Source organism: Aquila chrysaetos, assembly GCF_900496995.4.
Source record: "Aquila chrysaetos chrysaetos chromosome W unlocalized genomic scaffold, bAquChr1.4 W_unloc_1, whole genome shotgun sequence".
NCBI classification, from domain to species: domain Eukaryota; kingdom Metazoa; phylum Chordata; class Aves; order Accipitriformes; family Accipitridae; genus Aquila; species Aquila chrysaetos.
In genome coordinates this window covers 268296-288118 of record NW_024470321.1, presented here as the reverse complement: position 1 = coordinate 288118, position 19823 = coordinate 268296, and the positions used below count along the sequence as shown (strand labels likewise).

Sequence of the window (19823 nt, the reverse complement as noted above, 5' to 3'; positions counted from 1 at the left end):
ATAGGTGAGTTCACTCTGTCAAGCCTGATGCAAAATGCTGAGAAACTGGGATATGCTTTGGTTGTGATTACTTGAATTTGAGCAAACTAAACTAGAGATATGACTAGGATAAGTCCGAAATATATCATACTGTCTCATACTCAACCATTCCATAGATATGCCTGTATATAAATCTGCTTCAAGAAAGTAAATTACTTACCCAGGTCATGAAAGTTTAAAATATAAGATTGAACAGGATGATGAAGATGTCATAGGCTAATGCAGCTCTTAATAAAAGAGACAATCTTCTGGACCCTGAAGCCTGGCAAGCAGAGGCAGGTGCCCAGGATATCAACCCCCCATACACATGTAACTGGAAGACTTCCACACATGCTGCCAGAGATGCCAGTAATGTAGCATGATACTTTGAATAAGCAGCCTCAAATATTCCTGCCACTCCTCCAGCAAAACTTTATTATTTTTTCAAATAGAAAGAGTTGGAAAATTGCCTTTTCTGAAGTAGGCACAAACAGTTTCTAGAACAGCTGCCACTAGTGTTAGAGCTTTACCGGTTCAGGTACTAGCATCCTCAGCTATACCTGCAGTAGGACTATTTCAAGTGCCAGCTTCTCTTCTAAAGCAGAGACCTAAGAGATGTATGATTTGGAGTAAACTTTAGGTGCAGTATTGCCAAGTATCTTTTGGCTCCTTCAGCAAGTATTGGACACTATAGGGAGACTTAAGTTCCACACATTTGAAGTTATTCTTCCTATTTTGTCCAAATGGGGAAGTTGGTGTGTTTGTACAGATATAAATAAGAACAGTCATCTGTTTCTGCCCAGAAAATAGTCACACAGACTAGCCTCTGCATAACACACACCCAGCGAGCCTGATTTTAAGCCATATGACTTGTGTACAGTCTGCAGGCAACCAGAAGGCATCAGACCCAAGAGCACAATCTCAACATGAGGCCTTCAGTGATGGCAGAAGTCTCCTCACGTATGGCCTGCCACAATCTCTAATATATTCAATCTTAATTTTTTTTTCTCTTAATCAGGCCTGATCTTGGAGCGAAGGTTGAATTGGGGGCAGAATCTAGTAATATTTCAGCATGAGAATTCCAAGGAAAGTACAGAAACCTCGGTATGATGTCAGTTTTCTCATGTGGGATTCTGAAATTGCTTTAGTGCTTGGCTCCTGTGGTCAAAGCTCAGCAAAGCTGTTGGGCTGGCAGCTTGCTGTATGGAAGAGGACCAAGTAGTTCTGTTTGGTATTAGGTCTTATAATATAGCTTCTGGTAGTTGCCTTTTCTGTGATGAGGTGGCAGACAAATGCAGAAACTGAGTGAAAATGGACAGGTTATAGAAGAAATACTTGGATGGCTCAGGATGCCACCATTTCCAACTCAATATCTCTTGCTGGATGCTACATCTCCTGCAGCTGCTGCAATGATGGTGTTTTCTGTAGCATTGTGTGAAGTCAAACATAATAAAAGTAATGGAAGTGAACCTGGCAGTTGTTAGCCTAATGTAGGTGAGTGTTCCTGTAATCTGCTCCTTCAACCTGAGCTCTGAAGGCACTGACCTGCAGTTTTGGGAAAAAATTGTCAAAGTTACACGGCTGTGTCTTAGGGGTTTATACTAAGGAGTTCAGAAGTCTGGCTGTCTGGAAATGCTCTTGCTTTGCCATTATCAGCCTGGTACATAAAGTTGAGGCAGGAAAAAACTCTGTCAAACCATGGGCACTGCAGGACTGACCTGTGCACAGCTGGAGATGGGCATCTGGCCCTGTGCTGGTGGGGCCATGCTTGGCTGTGTGACTGGGGAGGGGAACAGCTTCAGGAGTGTGCAGGTGGCCTCTGGCCAAGGGAAACTTCTTGTTTGGCTTCCAGCCTGTCCCAAGCAAGTTCTCCACGTGAGAGCGTTAACAGCTGCCTTGTCTGAATCTGGATGCTCTCTGGCTCAAGAGCACTGACAATGAGTGTTTCTAGCCAGAGCCAAAGTGGTTGTTGCATGGTTCAGACTGAACCGCACAATTAACTGGGCAATACCATGGTCTGTCCCTGCAGTAAAACCCACTGCAAGAAAGAAATATCTTCTCTAACTGCTGAACTGCTTGAGATCCTAAACACAGCTGACTTGTGCAGGCTAACTCAGTCTCTAGATGAGTAGCAGCTGCCATGAGCAGTTATTGTCATGAAGACTAGAACCTCCAGACTGAACTTCTAGGTTATCAAGGGGAGACAATATTAAAAAAAAAAAAAAAAATCCTTTTGTTCCTTTTGAGTAATATTAGAAGAAAATGGTTTGGTTTCCAGGCACTGCTTGTTCTAATGTCATTGTTCAGAGCAGTTTTATTTACTTGGATCCCTTGAGAAATTGTCCAGGCAGCAGGAGTATGAATGTATGAGATCGCAGGAGCCTGGATGCAAACCAGCTTAACAGGGCTGTAGTGAATCCCCCCCATCATTCAGCTCAACCCTGGTTTCATGTCTATTGTTAGTCCTGATTTCAGATCTAAGGAGCAAAAGACTAATATGTGGGTGAAAGCCCTTTCTTTAAAGGTGTAATTGTAACTTTGACTTTTGTATCGCAGGCTTGCTGCTTTGGTCCAGGTTGGGTGACTTAACAGTCCCAGCTTTATGAACATAGCTACATGGACAGAGAAATATTTAATAACAATTTACTATTCAAAGAAGTTTTGGTAAAAGGAAACCTAGTTTATATCAGAGGAGTCTTCCATTGGAAATAACAGCTTTTAGTAATGCCTCAGATAACTAAATTAGGAAGCATATACAAGATATGATTTAGTGTGGAACAAGAATGGGCTCCTGCCTGTCAAACCAGTCTCTAATTGTGCAAGTTAACCTCACTTCTTGACTCATCTTTGCCCTACTGACTTGTGGCTCTATTTTCTTTCTTGTTTAGAAGCTTCATGTCCTTTTTATGAGATCTAGTTCACTCTTTGCTTTCAGGTATTTGATTTAAATTCCTTATGAAACAGCACAGGTAATATAGAATACAAAGGGTTTGCTGCTGTTAGTGTTCATATGGCCACTGCAGCAGCAAGGGAGTCTTCAGGACTCACAAGATTTAATTCACCTGGTCACTCATCTTCTAACTTAGATTAGAAATGTGGTCCTAATTCTCTAAAAGCACAACAAATGTCAATAAATATTGTTATGGTGCTGCTGGGAAATAAAGCCAGAACTGGGACTAAATTACCAGGCTAGTGCCCAGCTCTGACACAAGAAATGACTTTGGTCTGAAGTCATAATATCTGGAACTGAAATAGCAATGTTGGTCCTATGTTCATTTTTACCTTGTCAAATAATTGATAACGCAGTGTGGCTAGCTTTAATGCTGCTTTATAGGTTCTGAAGCTGGACAATATCAAGGTGCTTTAAACCTCATTGATGTGAGAGACTGCTAGTACTTACTGCTGACCTCTACTGAACGTGTTTTCTGGCACATAGTATTTAATACTGCATGCACTAACCCAGGCTTAATGTGGAAGAGGAGAATCCATTAGATGAATTGTATAAATGCTTGATGTGCTAGAAGCAGTAAAGGGCATTTTGTGGGATTAGATATTAACGCTTAACCCAGTAATGGTCTGTAGTTCCTGTTCTTGTTGGCTTTCTTGTATGTTAAATGTATGGTGTAGTTAGTAGCATGCTGGCAGGAACCATTCATGCGGTGTGCAGCTATGGGAAGTGATGATGTGCACAGTGAGGAGCCTGGTTATGGCTGTTACAAAGAAAAATACGGAGGCCTTGTGCTGTCTGCAAGTGCTGTAACTCTTACTGGGGCAGGGTGGGTGATCTATAGGAGACCTTGGTGGTACCTGCACACAGAATCAGTAGGAGCTTGTCTGTGAGCTGGCTGTAGCAGATAATTACAAAAAAAAGCACAAAATACTTTAAAACCTCAAATGCTTCCTTTTGTATCTGAACTTAAATACAGTTTTCAAAGGATGCTCAGTTTTACTGGTGCTGTGTTTTCATAGGGCTTGTATTAAGCTTGTGATGTTTTAAAATAAAAATTATTTTTAACTGGCACTTCCAGAAATGCTGAGCAGCTGCAGTTTCCATTGGCCACTGTAAAAGCTGCTGGTGCTCCTTATTTCCCCAGATCAGGTCAGTTGTGATGCTGGTGGCTTTCTAGGAAATGTGTGTTCTTCCCCCCCCCCCTGTTGCCTCTCTGCAGTGGGCAGATAGGATGGATTCACCATTCCTACCCTTGCTGCCTAAAAATCATGGATCTAGGTTTTGTCAGTTTGAGAAGAGTAGAAAAAAAATCAGTGTCAGACTATAGAAGTGTCATATACAGCTAGGCTGAAATAAATACTGAGTTTCTAGACAGCTGAAGCTAGGAGGGAGTCCTGCCTGTGTTAGTGCTCCCCACTGAGAGGGAGATGATATTAATATGCAAGTGTCAAGTCAAGTGCATGGCAAGATCTCCAGAAACAAAATCACTGTAGTAGTTATTCATAGTGACTGAATTGGGACTTAATTCAGCAGTTGGTAGAAACATTAGGTTTGTATTTTCAGTCAAATAACATGGTATCTAGTAAGACTTTATTTTTCTGGCATACATAGATTTCAGTATGGCTTTGCCCTATCCAAATAGAAGAAAAATAACAAACCTGAAGTGCAGGCACTAATGAGGATACCAGGGAGCAAGGCAGTAAAATAGGAAACAAAGTGACCATGCTGGTAATAATATTCTTAAAATATGCGTTGTGGTGTAACTTAGAGGTTGAAGTTCTTGTGCAGTAGCTGTAAATGCCTGTAAAGGGCTGAATCTTCTGCCAGGCTGGTCTATTCAATGTAACATCAGGGGAGTTTAGCCTTTTTCTAGGGACTATAAGCATGTGTCCTGGTTTCAGCTGGGACAGAGTTAATTTTCTTCCTAGTAGCTGGTACAGTGCTGTATTTTGGATTTAGTATGAGAATAATGTTGATAGCAACAACTAAAACATCAGTGTGATAAGTAATGCTTATCCTAAGTCAAGGATTTTCCAGTTTCCCATGCTCTGCAAGCGAGGAGGTATACAAGAAGCTGGGAGGGAGCATAGCCAGGACAGCTGACCCAAACTAGCCAAAGGGATATTCCATACCATAGAACGTCATGTTCAGTATATAAACTGGGGGGAGTTGGCCGGGAGGGGCAGATTGCTGCTTGGGTATTGGTCACTGGGTGGTGAGCAATTGTATTGTGCATCACTTATCTTTCTTGGGTTTTATCTCTCTTTTTGTTATCTTCCTTTGCATTACTATTATTACCCATGAATTTTACTTCCTTTTTTTCCCCCCAATTCTCTCCCTGATCCCACTGGGAGGGGGGAGGAGTGAGCAAACAGCTGTGTGGTGCTTGGGGCACGATGGGCTGAGATAATGACAAATCTGACTGGAATGTGTTAGAACAAATTTGTTATAAGCATTCATTATATTAGTTCAATAGTCACTGGTCACAATGTTGATTTATTTGCTCTCAAAGTTGGTATGGTTGTTCTTAAAGTTGTGTTATGTAATACCTTACTTGCAGTATATGCTCCCTGTTGTGCTGTTTATTGCCTGTAGGAACTGGGCTAGAGTTATCATGTTGTACTTTGTAACACTGGCTTATATGATAGAATTGCTGGTCGTGAAACTAGTCTGGTATTTGTACTCAGCATTGCTTTCATCTTTGTACTTCGGGAGCCATCTATTGGAAATTTAATAATTACACCTTTCCCTTGGAGAGGGGGAGACATCTCCGTAGTTTGGGTGCCATCTTCTGGCGACTATAATAATTACACTTTTTACCTTTTCTCTTCGGGGAATCAACCTATGGAGGAGACATCTTCCCACACCTTCCCTTTCTCAGCTAGGCTAATTACAATAGCATTTGAGAATTCTGAAAATTTTGAATATTCTTGGGATGTTCAAACCAGCATGTCCCTATTGCTATGTCTCCTGAATGTGGTTCAGGTCTTGTGGGTTAAACAACTACTTAAGAATACCACCCAGAGATCAACCCCTGCTGGCAGGCACTGTGGCTACTCTGACCCCTGTGATGGGTGATGCAGCTGAACCAGAGTATCAACCAGTGCCAGTATCAGTTGCACTTATACGCAAGAAAAAATGGACATGAAAGTCAGCTCATTTAGTAAAGAAGAATGAAGCAGGGCCATCACAAGAACAGGAGGAAGAGGCAGAACAAGAGGTAACCACTAGATCCCGATCCCTATCCCTGAGTGAGCTGTGGGATATGCGAAAATATTTCAGATGCCATTCAGGTGAGCACATTATCACCTGGCTGCTCTGATGCTGGGACAATGGGGCTAGTAGCCTGGAATTAGAAGGTAGGGAAGCCAAGCAGCTGGGATCACTTGTCAGGGAAGGTGGCATTGACAAGGCAGTTGGAAAAGGGACACAAGCCCTCAGCCTCTGGAGGTGACTCCTGTCAAGCATGAAGGAAAGGTATCCCTTTAAGGAAGATGTTCTATGTCAACCAGGCAAGTGGACCACCATGGAGAGAGGTATCCAGTACCTGAGGGAATTAGCTGTGCTAGAGATAACTTATTATGACCCAGATAACACGCAGTTACCCGCAGATCCAGACAAAGTCAAACACACATGACCCATGTGGTGGAAGTTTGTACAGAGCGCACTGTTGTCATATGCCAACCCATTGGCAGTACTGACCTGGAAAGACAAAGAGGCACTGATGGTGGATGAAATGGCTTGCCAACTCTGGCAATATGAAGAAAATCTCTCTTCCTTCCTATGGGCCTACATCTCAACTGTGGAGAGACTGCCAGACATACTAGCTGAGAAACTGTCCTGAGAGTTCCAGTGACTCAAGGATAAGTTCTGCCCCCCACCTATATGGACCAGTATCTTGGCTATTAGGAGTAAGTGTTCCTCTGATCAAGAGAGAGGAGATAGAAGGCACACACCACAGGGTACCCTGTGGTTTTACCTGCATGACCACAGAGAGGACATGAGGAAGTGGGATGGAGAACCTACCTTGACGCTAGAGGCATGGGTATGTGAATTGCAAGGAAAAACAATCAAAAATTGGGATTCTTACAGGAAAATTGCTGTTCCAGTCTCCAGTGGGCAGTTCCCCAGACAGAGTAGAAGGGCTGATCTTACTTCTGATCCTATGGAAAGGAATTCTAATCCATTTTTATGAGAAGTGAGTGGAGAATCTTATGGCCATGGCTAGAGGGGCCCTGCCTCCAGCCAGGTGGAGGAAAGGGATAACCAGGTCTATTGGACTGTGTGGATTCGATGGCCTGGCACGTTAGACCCACAGGAGTGTAAGGCTCTAGTAGACACCAGTGCACAGTGCACTCTAATGCCATCAAGTTATAAAGGGGCAGAACCCATCTGTATTTCTGGTGTGACAGGGGGATCCCAAGAGTTAACTGTATTGGAGGCTGAAGCAAGCCTAACTGGGAATGAATGGCAGAAACACCCCATTGTGACTGGCCCAGAGGCTCCGTGCATCCTTGGCATAGACTACCTCAGGAGAGGGTATTTTAAGGACCCAAAGGGGTATCGATGGGCTTTTGGTACAGCTGCCTTGGAGACGGAGGGAATTGAACAGCTGTCTACCCTGCCTGGTCTCTCTCAAGACCCTTGAATTGTGGGGTTGCTGGAGGTTGAAGAACAACAAGTGCCAATTGCTACCATGATGGTGCACCGGCAGCAATATCACACCAACCGAGACTCCCTGATTCCCATCCACAAGTTGATTCGCCAACTGGAGAGCCAAGGGAGTGATCAGCAAAACTCGCTCACCCTTTAGTAGTCCCATATGGCCAGTGTGAAAGCCTAATGGGGAGTGGAGACTGACAGTAGACTATCGTGGCCTGAATGAAGTCATGCTGCTGCTGAGTGCTGCTGTTCCGGATATGCTAGAACTTCAATACGAACTAGAGTCAAAGGCAGCCAAGTGGTATGCTACAATTGACATTGCTAATGCATTTTTCTCAATCCCTCTGGCAGCAGAGTGTTGTCCACAATTTGCCTTTACTTGGAGGGGTGTCCAGTACACCTGGAATCGATTGCCCCAGGGGTGGAAACACAGCCCCACCATTTGCCATGGACTAATCCAGACTGCACTGGAAAAGGGTGAAGCTCCGGAACACCTGCAATATATTGATGACATCATTGTATGGGGGCAACACGGCAGAAGAAGTCTTTGAGAAAGGGAAGAAAATAATCCAAATCCTTCTGGAAGCTGGTTTTGCCATAAAATAAATTAAGGTCAAGGGTTGATGACTGTCATCTCCACCTTCCTGGCTGTTGAGTATGTTCAGTGGTGTCGAAGAGCCATGGCAAGCAGGTGGCTAAAATTGGGATGCTGAAATACAATTGTTTCTGTTCAGGTTAAGCTCAGCTAGAGTCAAATGCATGGTGAATGCAGCAATGGTTGGGTACTTGTAGGTAGGGGACTGAGTTGCATCTTTAGTCCTCCTAAATTAATTTGTCCGGCTGTAACTGAGCTAACAACAACAAGCTGCCCTAAAACTCTGCCACTCTAGTACCTAGCAGTGCCTGGCTGAACTTACCAGAAATAAGCTCAAATAGCTGATTTGCCTTACATTAGTGAAATTGTAAGGGGAAACCTTTCTGTGAGCTACTGCTTTATTTAAAAAAATAAGTTTATTGCCTAATTTGGTCTTTTTGTCCCAACATGTTTAGAATTGGGCTTTTAGTGAAAAAACAGACCTGTAATTGTGGCTGTTGCTGCATCTTTTTTGGTTGCCTAGAAACTATACCTGTGTAGAAGACACATAGGTTCTGCCAAGAAATCTTGTAGCTAGCTCAACCCTGAGTTTTGTTGTCTCTTGCATTTTTAATCTCAGTCCTTGGGCTGTTTTATGTCTTAGATCTCACAAAACTGCACATAAGCACAGGAATGGGCTTTCTTGGGAAAACCCTAGTGGTCTGGAGGAGTCTGCAGATACATGATGCAAGCCCTTGAGCTGAAGTAAACCTTCTCTGTCCTGGGTAAATTCCTGCTCTGCTCCCAGTGCAGGGTGGCATGTTGTAGAGCCAGGCATTTCCTTGCTGCAGCAGTCACTCTTCTGCAGCAGTGTGGTGACAAGAGGCATTTGCTTGCTGTTCTTGGAGCAATGCCATTTGTGTAACTGACCTTAAACCGTGGGCTAGGATTGTTTTAAGTGGATCATAAATCTTTTGGTTGTGAGTGTGCTGTGGCAGATGACTGTGAGGTGAGGACTCAGTGCTGCTGTAACATCCTGCATACAGTCAATATTACGAGAGGGCACATGCAGAATGTAAAGCCATGTGAGCTGTTGAATTTGTTTCATAAAGGTTAACAGAAAACCTTCTTTTCCTGGCTACCTGGCACTCTGGCCTCATAAAATTTGGGTTACAAGGCAAAAGCATATGCCAATCTAAGTAAAACTGTAGCTAGGTACTCAACAGCTCAATAATTCAATTTGTTTGCCTGCTTACGTTTCTGGGAATAGAACTTCCCATAGCTTGTCCTGTTGAACAAGGTCAGCACCCTGCATCCAAGTTGCATGGTTAGATGCTTAAGTGGAAGAGGGTGACCCAGGATTCTGCTCTTGCCATATGTGACCTGCTTTTGGGGTCTCTTCTTGCATTCTTAGTTGCATGTGAACCTGACTGTCGTGCGGGTGCTTGGAGATGCCACACTAGACTGGTGGGACTTAATGGTGGGTTGAGCAGTGCCAAGGGAAGGGTCTGTGCTCCACAGTGCAGAAAGCAGTGTGTGAGTCCCCCTTTGAGGGGAGTGTTTTTGGCACTTAATCAGTCCAGATTTAGCCCTCTTTCCTACTGGCTGGCTTTTCTGACTACTGTGAATGGCAGGACAGCACAGAGAAGTTAATATCCAGTGCTGGGATCTCCGCAGTCTTCCCACAACTGACTTGGCTCTGAGAGTCTTGCCCCACAGCTGGCTGCTGACCTTGGAGGCACTGGAAGGTAATGTTTGCTGTCATTGGTTCATCAAGTTGCACTGATTTATTAAACAGACACAGATGGTATTCAGACTTGGGAAATGCTTGTGGTGGCAAGAAATGTAGTATTGGGACCACAGGTAGATGGATCAGTTTAACTCTTGCACAAGAAAGGCAAAAAAACCTTTGGATCTCAATTGAGCAAGTATTTATCAATTTTTTTTTCTGCACAGAAAGAGTAATTAAAAATCTTTGCACTGGCAAATGTAAAACAGGTCTTTTTACCTTTAGAAAATATTTTTAGCCTGCATCTGAACCTAGCAAGACAGCAATGATATCTCGAGTTCTAGCTTTACAAATATATTTTACTCTGTTGAACAACAGTTGTTGGATAGTGCTTCTTGAATTAGGACATGGTAGATGCCTTCTGGCTTGTTTTCTGAGCATTACTAGCTCAGGCAAGGCCTGGTGTTTAGATTTTTCTTGTTCAGTTAGTGTTTTGTTCACAAGAAATTGTGTAGAGTTATAATGTGGGTCCACACAGGCACTGATCTATAAATTGAACTATTTAATGTACTTAATGGAAATTGTTTTTTCCAGGTTTTCATTGCAATGGTTGCTTATTGATCTCTCTTTGTTCTGTTTCATAACTAAAATATTTTGCTTTTTTCCAGGCTCACATTAAATTTCCTATTGACTATCCATATTCACCACCTACCTTCAGATTCCTGACCAAAATGTGGCACCCTAACATTTATGAGGTAAGGTGGGTTTTTTGTGTTTTGTGTTGTTTTTTTTTTTTGTTTTTTTTTTTTTTTTTAACTAATTAATTTTTTTTTTCTCAGGCATGTGAGAAGGTTTTCTATGTCCTTAAACTTCTGGAAGTATTGAAGGTACTAAATGTCTCTAGCCATAACTAGCTGTTATGTTTTTAAATGTCAGCTTCATGGTTGCAGAGTTAAATCTAAATGTTGTAGGAAATGCTGTTCCTGTAGGCAGGGATGGAGCCTTTCTCGTACCTGCAAGTACAGCAGGCAGCCCCAGCCGAAGCACTGTGCCATGAGCATTGGCAATTTTAAGGGATTCTTGGATCAAGGCTGGTGTGTGGGGTCTTACCCTACTGTGATATTTAAGCAACTAGCTGTTGTACACCTTTCAAGTAAATTTTTAATTTGAGTATATCCTACAAAATTGTGTGATGAGACAAGAAATAGTGGGAAACAGTCATCTTCAGCAGTCAGCCTATGATGAAGGGGTTTGGACTTGGGGTGCTCCGACTGCAGAAAGAACCAGAGCTGTAGTCCAGCTTCAGGAGGAGTCATGCACAGTCTGGTCACCCTGGGACCAGAGTGAACAGATACCTTTGGGCTTAATGTCTGCTAGCCAATTTGAAGTGGCCCTTAGTTCAGTGCATATATGGGTCGTGTTCAGAGCCATAACACTGAGCTATCAAGTCCATGATTGGATTATGGTACAACTACATAGCAGGTCCAGAAGGGGAATGATTTTATATAAATGCTTTTTAGAAAGCAGCACTCCCTAGCTTGAAAGCATTGTCTTCATGATGCTGAGCACAGGCTGCTTGGAGAGATTTAAGGTAAAGTCATCATGGACCGAAGTGTTGCAATGAGTATATGTCTGGTGCATCTCAGCATGGTGTGGTGCTCTGCTGATGGACTAGCTCAGGGGCTGATGGTGGCCCAGCTGTGTTAATATGGCAGCGCTCAGGCTAACCTCTGCTGTTGCTGGGGCATAGCATATGTTGCCCTGCATCTGGTGTGAATGGACTAGTTGTGTTTCTTGCTGGGCTTTCATCTATCAAGTGACCTTTAAAGTTTATCCTGGAGCCTGGCTGAGTTGAGCTGTTGCGTTAGAGCTCATGTGAGCAGCAGCTTGAGACAGAGTTTAATAGTGCTGCTGCAAAGACTGAGAAGAAGCATTTCATTTCATACGATTGGTTCAAAATTACTGAATTTCATAGAGCTGTATTTGAAAGTTGAAGGCCTGTTTTGGCTCAAAACTTGACTTAAGCTTTTAGTGGAGGCCAGTCAAATCCTTGCTAAACTTTTGGATATCCTAGCCAAGTGTCAGCTGGCTAGGACTACTGCTTGAATAGTTTGAGGAGCTAAAGGCCTTTTAAAAATGTTCCTGTTGGTGCAGCTCTGTCACCTTATCACAGGTCTTCCTATGAGAGGTTCTGCAGGCTTCCTTTAGGTCTACTTCTAAACAGGAATGTCACTTCTCTTCCTTGCTGCAAACAAATGATGGCTTCAGTCTTGGGCTTGGAAGGCCCTTTTCTGACAAGTTGCTGCTGCTAAATGCCCAGCCTGGAATGAGCGTGCTTCAAATGTCATGGTGAAAACAGCACTGATGGCTTAGTAATAAATGGCCAAAAGCCTCTCCAAACTTCAGTGCAAAACAAGATAGTAATCAGCTTTAATTACTGGATGCTCAGGAGGATTGCCCTAAGCCCAGGGACATCCTGAAATCAGTCATCTGACGGTCTTCTGACTTGAGTTTTGGACTTGGCACTGAATCTTGCATGTAGCCAAGGATTATGTTTCCCTTTAAGGCTCCATTTCAGTTGCATGGGAGTTAGATCTATAAAGACAGACAACTTTGAGACCAGCAGATCACTGCAGCAGATCACTGCAGCAGATCACTATTCTGAATCCAGAAATTCTCATGCAGGAGGTGAGTGGGAAATGGTTACCAAAATGGTATGTACAAAATGAGTCTTGGAAAGGACCTCTCCCAGTCCTGGTGGGAAAGATGAAAAATTGGCTCTAGAAACAACTGAAGGTAGGAGGAGAAACTAACCCAAAACTTGATGGGTGTATTTTGGGGTTACTCTTCAAATACTCTACCTCTCAGCTTTGTACTTTGTGTTCATAGCAGTATTTCTTGGAGCTGAGGGAATCTGAAGCAGCTTGCAGGCTGTTTTGGAAACAACATTTAAGCAATGAAGATGAGGTACTGGGATAAGTCCAAATGAAACTGAGAATAAATCAGCAAAGGGCTTGAGGGTTTGTAAGGTGGGGGGGGGGGGGGTCTTTCAGTGTAAGGAAGATGAAAGAAAGTAGCAGTTTACAGAATCTGCTGGTGGAACCAGATGGAGAGGTTGGGGCTGATGTTCCAGTTCTGAGCAATGAGACTTGAGTAACTTGTGTGTTTCCCCATATCCACTTTACTTGGGTCATCTAGTTGAATTTTGGTAAAACTGTATTCAAGACTTGGTTTTTATTTTTGACATAAGTTCTCAGTCCTAATAGAAGTATAGGCTATTTCCTATTGACAGACAAATACCCTATCCTCCTTACTTATATCTTTCAAAAATGTACGTGGGGAAAGGCTTTCCCATTGACTAGTGATCCCTAAAACCTTGTGCTGATCTCACAGGCCCCATGACACCTTTACCCTTTCTGAGTGCAGTGATGGCTTCTCCTGGCCACCAGCACTGCATTCTCCCAAGAGATGGTTAAAGGAGAAACTGGGTAAACTCATGGAAATTATGAATAAAACCAGAATAGGCTGTGAACATAATCTAACATTTTAAGGTGAAGTTAACCTTACTAATGATATTAAAAAAAATATTTTCTAGATCGCACAAGCCTGTTGTAGTCCTAAAAAGGAAACTGCCTTGTTATGGCAAACTGTTCCAGCAACATAAGTGGGTGCTTGGGTATTCAGCAGCTCCAGGTGCTATGTTGCTGTTTTTGGTTGAGTTCTTGACAAAAAACCTGCTTCAAAATGATGAGGGCTTGCTAAATTAGCCTACCTGGCAGGGTTAGTGAGCTGCTGAAATCTGGATACTGATCACAAGCCTCCAATGTTGAAGCAGGATCTTGTTTGGCTATAACACAAATACCCTTCAGGTGAGCTGTTGCTATCTGTAGCTGTGATCACTGGCTTGGACTCAAAGGCATGGATGCTATTGTTGTGAGCAGTGATACTTTGTGTTTTGGCTCCTGTGTGTTGAGCGGTATTGGAGGGTCCTCAGGACATAGCTGAGACTAGGTGTGTGGGGAACTGGCAGCCTGTGGTCTTGAACAGAACTGATCTGCAGCTTCTCTCTTGTTCCTATCGTCAACCTGTACCTTGGATCAGGGTGACAAGGGACAGTGTGAGTGCTGCCCATCAGCTGAGGCTGTGCCACCTGAAGGTGTGGGGCTGCCTCTGGGAACTTGTAAGTCATCCCAGCAGCCAGTTGCAAGAGGCAGCAAGCCAGCAGGACCTGGAGAGTCCAACATCTGCTGGCTGGCCTTGGGGCCCCATCTGCACCTTCACCCCATCCTGCAGTAAGGCATTGGGACCCCATGAGTCCCTGGAGTCAACTTCAGTGGAGAATATCAGCTGTGGTGAATACTGCTACAACACTCCTACAAAGTAATCATGTCAGAGTGCTGTTGCTGATGGAGAATTGGTTTTACAGGCTTCTTAAAGTGTTTATAAATGGTAGGCATTATGGAGCTTTAAATCTATATTCAGGCTATAACACTGGTGAGTAAAACACAGATTGAGGATTACGTGGCTGTATGGCTTCCATATGCTGCCAAAATATTTTTCCTCTTGTGTGCTGGAAGGGATTTTCAGTGAAACCTTCAGAAAGCATCTCCTGCTTTTTTACCTGATATTTCAAACAGCTGTGTCCTAGGAGAGCAGTGTAAGCCTGCCCTGCACCATCTGTTCAACATCATTGTGTCCTGGGAGAAGCATTGTTTTGATACCTGAGCTAGTAGAGAGTGCTAAACCCTTCAATTAAAAAATTCCTGTAGCCAACTTGGCTACCACTGGGAAGAAAATTATTTTTTTTTTAACCCTACTTTGGGTCTCTTGTGACTAAAGCTCACTTCTATCACTGTGACAGTACTTGTTATCTGGAGACTAATTTTAGTTTTATATGACTATTTCTATTTTTGCTTGCTCTGCTACATTCTTTAAACCTCTTGACTTGAGATTGTTTTGTACCAATTTGCAGACTAATCCTGTTTAGCAAGGGAGACTTTTGAACATAATACAGGAAGAATTGAGAAATGTTTCCAGTTCTTGCATGTATTTTTACTGGTACTTGGGGTGTCCATATCAACAAGGTTAAACTGCTCAGAACAGTCAGAGTGTTGGAGTTGAGTCATCAGACCTCTGCCTCAAGCCAGGCTATTCTTAACTTTTGTTTCTGTCTTGCAGAATGGAGATGTATGTATTTCAATTCTTCACCCACCTGTAGATGACCCACAAAGTGGAGAGCTGCCATCCGAGAGGTGGAACCCTACCCAAAATGTCAGGTAACAGTGTGAATCTGATGTACAGTGGTGACCTCAAAGGCCTGTTGTGTCTCTCCAAGACTAAGGCCTGTGTTGAGAAAGGTTTGGAAGGGAATTTAAGACTTTGGGGGCTTTAGGTCTTGAATTGGGTGGGAACCAGACTTATCAAGCTGTCTGAAATGCTGTGTGTCCTGATACTGGGCTAACAATGTGGAGCCTTCTGTCCTGTTCACAGGGTTTCATGCTCTTAAAGCAAATTATCTCAAATGTTCTAGCCTTTCCCAGTCCATGTTATCCTACACTTAGGTTTTTCAAACTCCTCCAAGATACCACTAGTGAAAAAGAACATTTTTGAGTATTTAGGCCCAGTAGGAGTAACTTTGTGTACATAATCCTACCTACTGTTTGCCTTCCAGTATTTGTCTCTGTCCTGTCCTGCAGTGTGGTATCTTGAGCAGTTAGCTAGGTAGTTTTCTTCCTGCCAAAAAAACTGAAGGATCACTAAGGTACCAGAGGCATTCAAGGCTAACCTCTCAATTTTTCTGAAACACCAGCTGAATTTCATTCTCATTACAAGACACTGCCAATAAAGAATTGATAAAATTCACATCAAGTAGCAGCTCGCTGACCTGTGCAGCTGGAGTAGTAAGTGATGTAGTGGAAAAACCTTGAAGTAAGGTACTGCCTGTTCTAACTTTTTAATCTGATTTATTATCCAAATAAGGTTAAAATAATTGCCTCTAATTTTTAGCACATCATATGAGAATTAAGCTTGCTTTCAGAGTGATTTATTAGATGCTGGTTCCCCAACTTGAAATCTGTTACTTATTGGTAAATCTAGCTAGGGATCTCAGCATACCTGAGGGAGTGCAGTGATTTGAAAAGGGTTGTCTGATAGTTTGACTCAGCTTTCATCTAACTTGGCTTCATGAAATTCATTTGAAAAGAGCCTTTGTCGAAGCAAAGATCTAGCAAGGGGGATTTATTGGATTCTTGATCCTTGGAATATGATTGTGTAACACACTCTGCAGAGTGCTGAACTAGAGCTAATGTGGCAGGAGACTAGGAATTGTAGCTGTCAGCAAATTATAACAACTGATGTTCCTCCTGGAGCATGCTATTTCAAGATTAAAAAGGCTCAGGAGAAATGGTGTGTCTTAGCTGTGTGAAGTCATGAAGGGTTGGGAATCTGACCTTCAGAGCTTGAGGTAAATGTTATCTAATCCATCTGTACCAAGTACAAGTGAGTATGAAGCAACCTCTCAAAGTTCTAGTTCAGATTTAAAAAAAAAAAGGGGGGAAAAAAGCTTATACTATTTTAAGCTATATATTGCTAAGTTATGTTCACCTGTCCCTCTTCTCGCATGGCTATTAAACTTTTTTCATACATCTGATATGGTTAGGACTAGGTGACAAGACTCAACTCATAGTTAGGAAATAGCTTTGGGCATTAATTACTTGTATTGCACACATATTTTGAGTATTTCATTATATACAACCCTAAAGAAGATTGACATGAAACTTCTCATGGTGCTAGTTCTCTGATTTCTGCTCTCCCTTACCACAGTGCAGTTTTTGGTGCTTACTCTCTTGGAATGTGTTGGGCTTAAGGGTGACATTTGGGGAGAAAACATTCCTCAGCTGTATTGGCAAGTGGAAATAAAACTTGTCCTTAACAGCCTGCTACCAGTGTCACCCATTGGGCTAAGTGCTGATAGAGATGCATCCTGCTGGGGTCCCATCTGGCTTTGCAAGGCTCCAGTGTGTCAGACAGGAGGCAGCAGGGCTGAAGGTGTGGGAGGGGAGCATGCTTGTAATGAGCTGCCTGTGTAACCTTGGGCTTCCCTTCAGCTGCTGAATGTTGTAAATCCTGCTGAGTATTGACTGTTTACTATAGATGACTGTGGTTGAAGTGTCTGGAGGGGGAAATGTCATTCTTCAACTTTGAGAGCACCTGTGCTTCTGTCATGGTTTAACCCCAGCCAGCAACTAAGCACCACGCAGCTGCTCACTCACTTCCTCCCCACCCAGTGGGATGGGGGGGAGAATCTGGGGAAAAAAAAACAAACAAAAAAAACCTCATGGGTTGAGATAAGAACAGTTTATCATTATTAGTTTCTTCTTTTCCGTTCTATTAATGATAACACTAATAAAATGACAACAGTAACAATAAAAGGATTGGAATATGCAAGTGATGCAAAATGCAATTGCTCACCACCTGCTGACCGATGCCCAGTTAGTCCCTGAGCAGTGATCCCCCCCACCCCCACTCCCCCCAGTTTATATACTAGATGTGATGTCACATGGTATGGAATACCCCATTGGCCACTTTGGGTCAGCTGCCCTGGCTGTTTCCTGTGCCAACTTCTTGTGCCCCTCCAGCTTTCTCGCTGGCTGGGCATGAGAAGCTGAAAAATCCTTGACTTAGTCTAAACACTACTTAGCAACAACTGAAAACATCAGTGTTATCAACATTCTTCACATACTGAACTCAAAACATAGCACCGTACCAGCTACTAGGAAGACAGTTAACTCTATCCCAGCTGAAACCAGGACAGTATCCACCCCTTAATCTATACCATTGATGTCATATGCTCAGTTCCCATACCTTCAGTTACATCCTGGTCAATCATCATCACCTTTTCTGTCCTTTTGAGATATATAGACAATTATATATATACACACACATACAGAGAGACAGAGATCATTCCTTTAGTTTGAGTTGTGTTTATAAAATGTTCATTGAGTTCATTTAGTTCCTGACTCTGGGCTCTGTCATACCAGTCTTTCTGGGCAGGAGGGATGGTGCAAAGTCCTCTCAGTTGGTAGAGCAGGATTGGGCTTCAGTGCGGTGTGACGAGCAGGTGACATTAGGCGCAGCAGGAGGATGGTGTGCACCGTTGGATTGTTGCATGCACGTCAGGGCGTGGCGCAGCAGTTTGCGCGGCTAGTTCACGCAGGCAGGGAGTGCAGGTAGGGCGCAGCCCCCGTCTTCCTCTTCCAAGCTGGAGAAGGCTACTCAAGCGGTGGGTGTCGGCCAGGAGGGAGACCCAGGTATGGTTGCCGCTCGGGTGAAAGCCATTGTTAGGAAAAATGTGGCAACCCAGACAGAGGTCCCATGTAAACATGCAGCTGTCCAGGTCTCTGGCTGCAGGGATTGCCTGAGCCTATCACTGATGACGGAGGGCAGCGGGGACACCTCTTGTGTGAGGTGTGACCAGGTGAATGATCTGCTCAGCCTGGTGGTAGAGCTGAAGGAGGAAGTGGAAAGGTTGAGGAGTATCAGGGAGTGTGAGAGGGAGATAGATTGGTGGGCCCACAACCTGCCATCCCTGAGGCAGAGGCAGCAGATGGAGACTCCGCAAGAAGCGGAGGTTCCCCTGCCCTCCTGCCACCAGGCAGGAGGGGACCTAAGAGATAGAGGAGAATGGATACAGGTCCCTGCTCGGGGAGGCAGGCAAATCCCCTCCCGGTCTCCCTCACCTTCCCAGTTGCCCCTACGCAACAGGTATGGGGCTCTGGAACTTGAGGACCAGGTCAGTGAAGATCAGGGTGTAGATGAAGCCCTATCTAGGGAGGTGCTTAGGCTCAGTCGGGCAGCCCCACGCATTCTCACATCCTCTGAAAAAAGAAAAAGGAGGGTAATTGTCGTAGGCGACTCCCTTCTGAGGGGGACAGAGGGCCCAATATGCAGACCTGACCCATCCCACAGGGAAGTCTGCTGCCTCCCTGGGGCCTGGGTAAAAGACATTACCAGGGAACTCCCTGGTCTGGTTCGGACCTCTGATTATTACCTATTGCTGGTTGTGCAGGTTGGCAGTGATGAGATTGCAGAGAGAAATCCAAAGGCAATCAAAAGGGAGTTCAGGGCACTGGGGCGATTAGTGGAAGGATCAGGAGCATAGGTAGTGTTTTCCTCAATCCCTTCAGTGGCAGGGAAATATACTGAAAGGAACAGGAAAACACACCTGGTTAATACGTGGCTCAGAGGCTGGTGTTATTGGTGGAATTATGGGTTTTTTGATCATGGGGAGGTTTACACGGCACCGGGCTTGCTAGCGACAGATGGTTTCCAGCTATCTCAAAGGGGTAAAAGAATCCTCGCTCGTGAGATGGCGGGGCTCATAGAGAGGGCTTTAAACTAGGTTTGAAGGGGGAAGGGGATAAAACTAGGTGCACCAGAGCTGAGCCTGGGGGCAGCGTGCCAATGTTAGGGGTGGATTCGATAGGCCAGCTCAAATGTATCTATGCCAATGCACGCAGCATGGGCAATAAACAGGAGGAGCTGGAAGCCATCGTGCAGCAGGATAGATATGATTTAGTCGCCATCACGGAAACATGGTGGGATGACTCCCGTGACTGGAGTGCTGCGATGGATGGCTATAAGCTCTTCAGAAGGGATAGGCAAGGTAGAAGAGGTGGTGGGGTGGCTCTCTATGTTGGGGAATGTTTTGACTGTACAGAGCTACATGATTCTGATGACAAGGTGGAGTGCTTATGGGTGAGGATGAGAGGGAAGGCCAACAAGGCAGATATTGTGCTGGGAGTCTGTTATAGACCGCCCGACCAGGTTGAAGAGATGGATGAATTGTTCTACAAGTGGCAGGCAGTAGTCTCAGAATCGCGTGCCCTTGT

General features: G+C 44.0%; 1 protein-coding gene across 2 annotated transcripts in view; it reads left to right on the top strand.

Annotated features, from left to right (window-relative positions):
• LOC121232879 (ubiquitin-conjugating enzyme E2 R2-like) overlaps window positions 1-19823 on the top strand; it is a 78325-nt gene that overhangs the window by 46197 nt on the left and 12305 nt on the right. For both annotated transcript variants that reach the window (XM_041121385.1, XM_041121386.1), the window contains 2 exons: window positions 10602-10688; window positions 15112-15209. In XM_041121385.1, the coding sequence (XP_040977319.1) occupies window positions 10602-10688; window positions 15112-15209 (185 nt within the window). The remainder of the gene's footprint in view (window positions 1-10601; window positions 10689-15111; window positions 15210-19823) is intronic.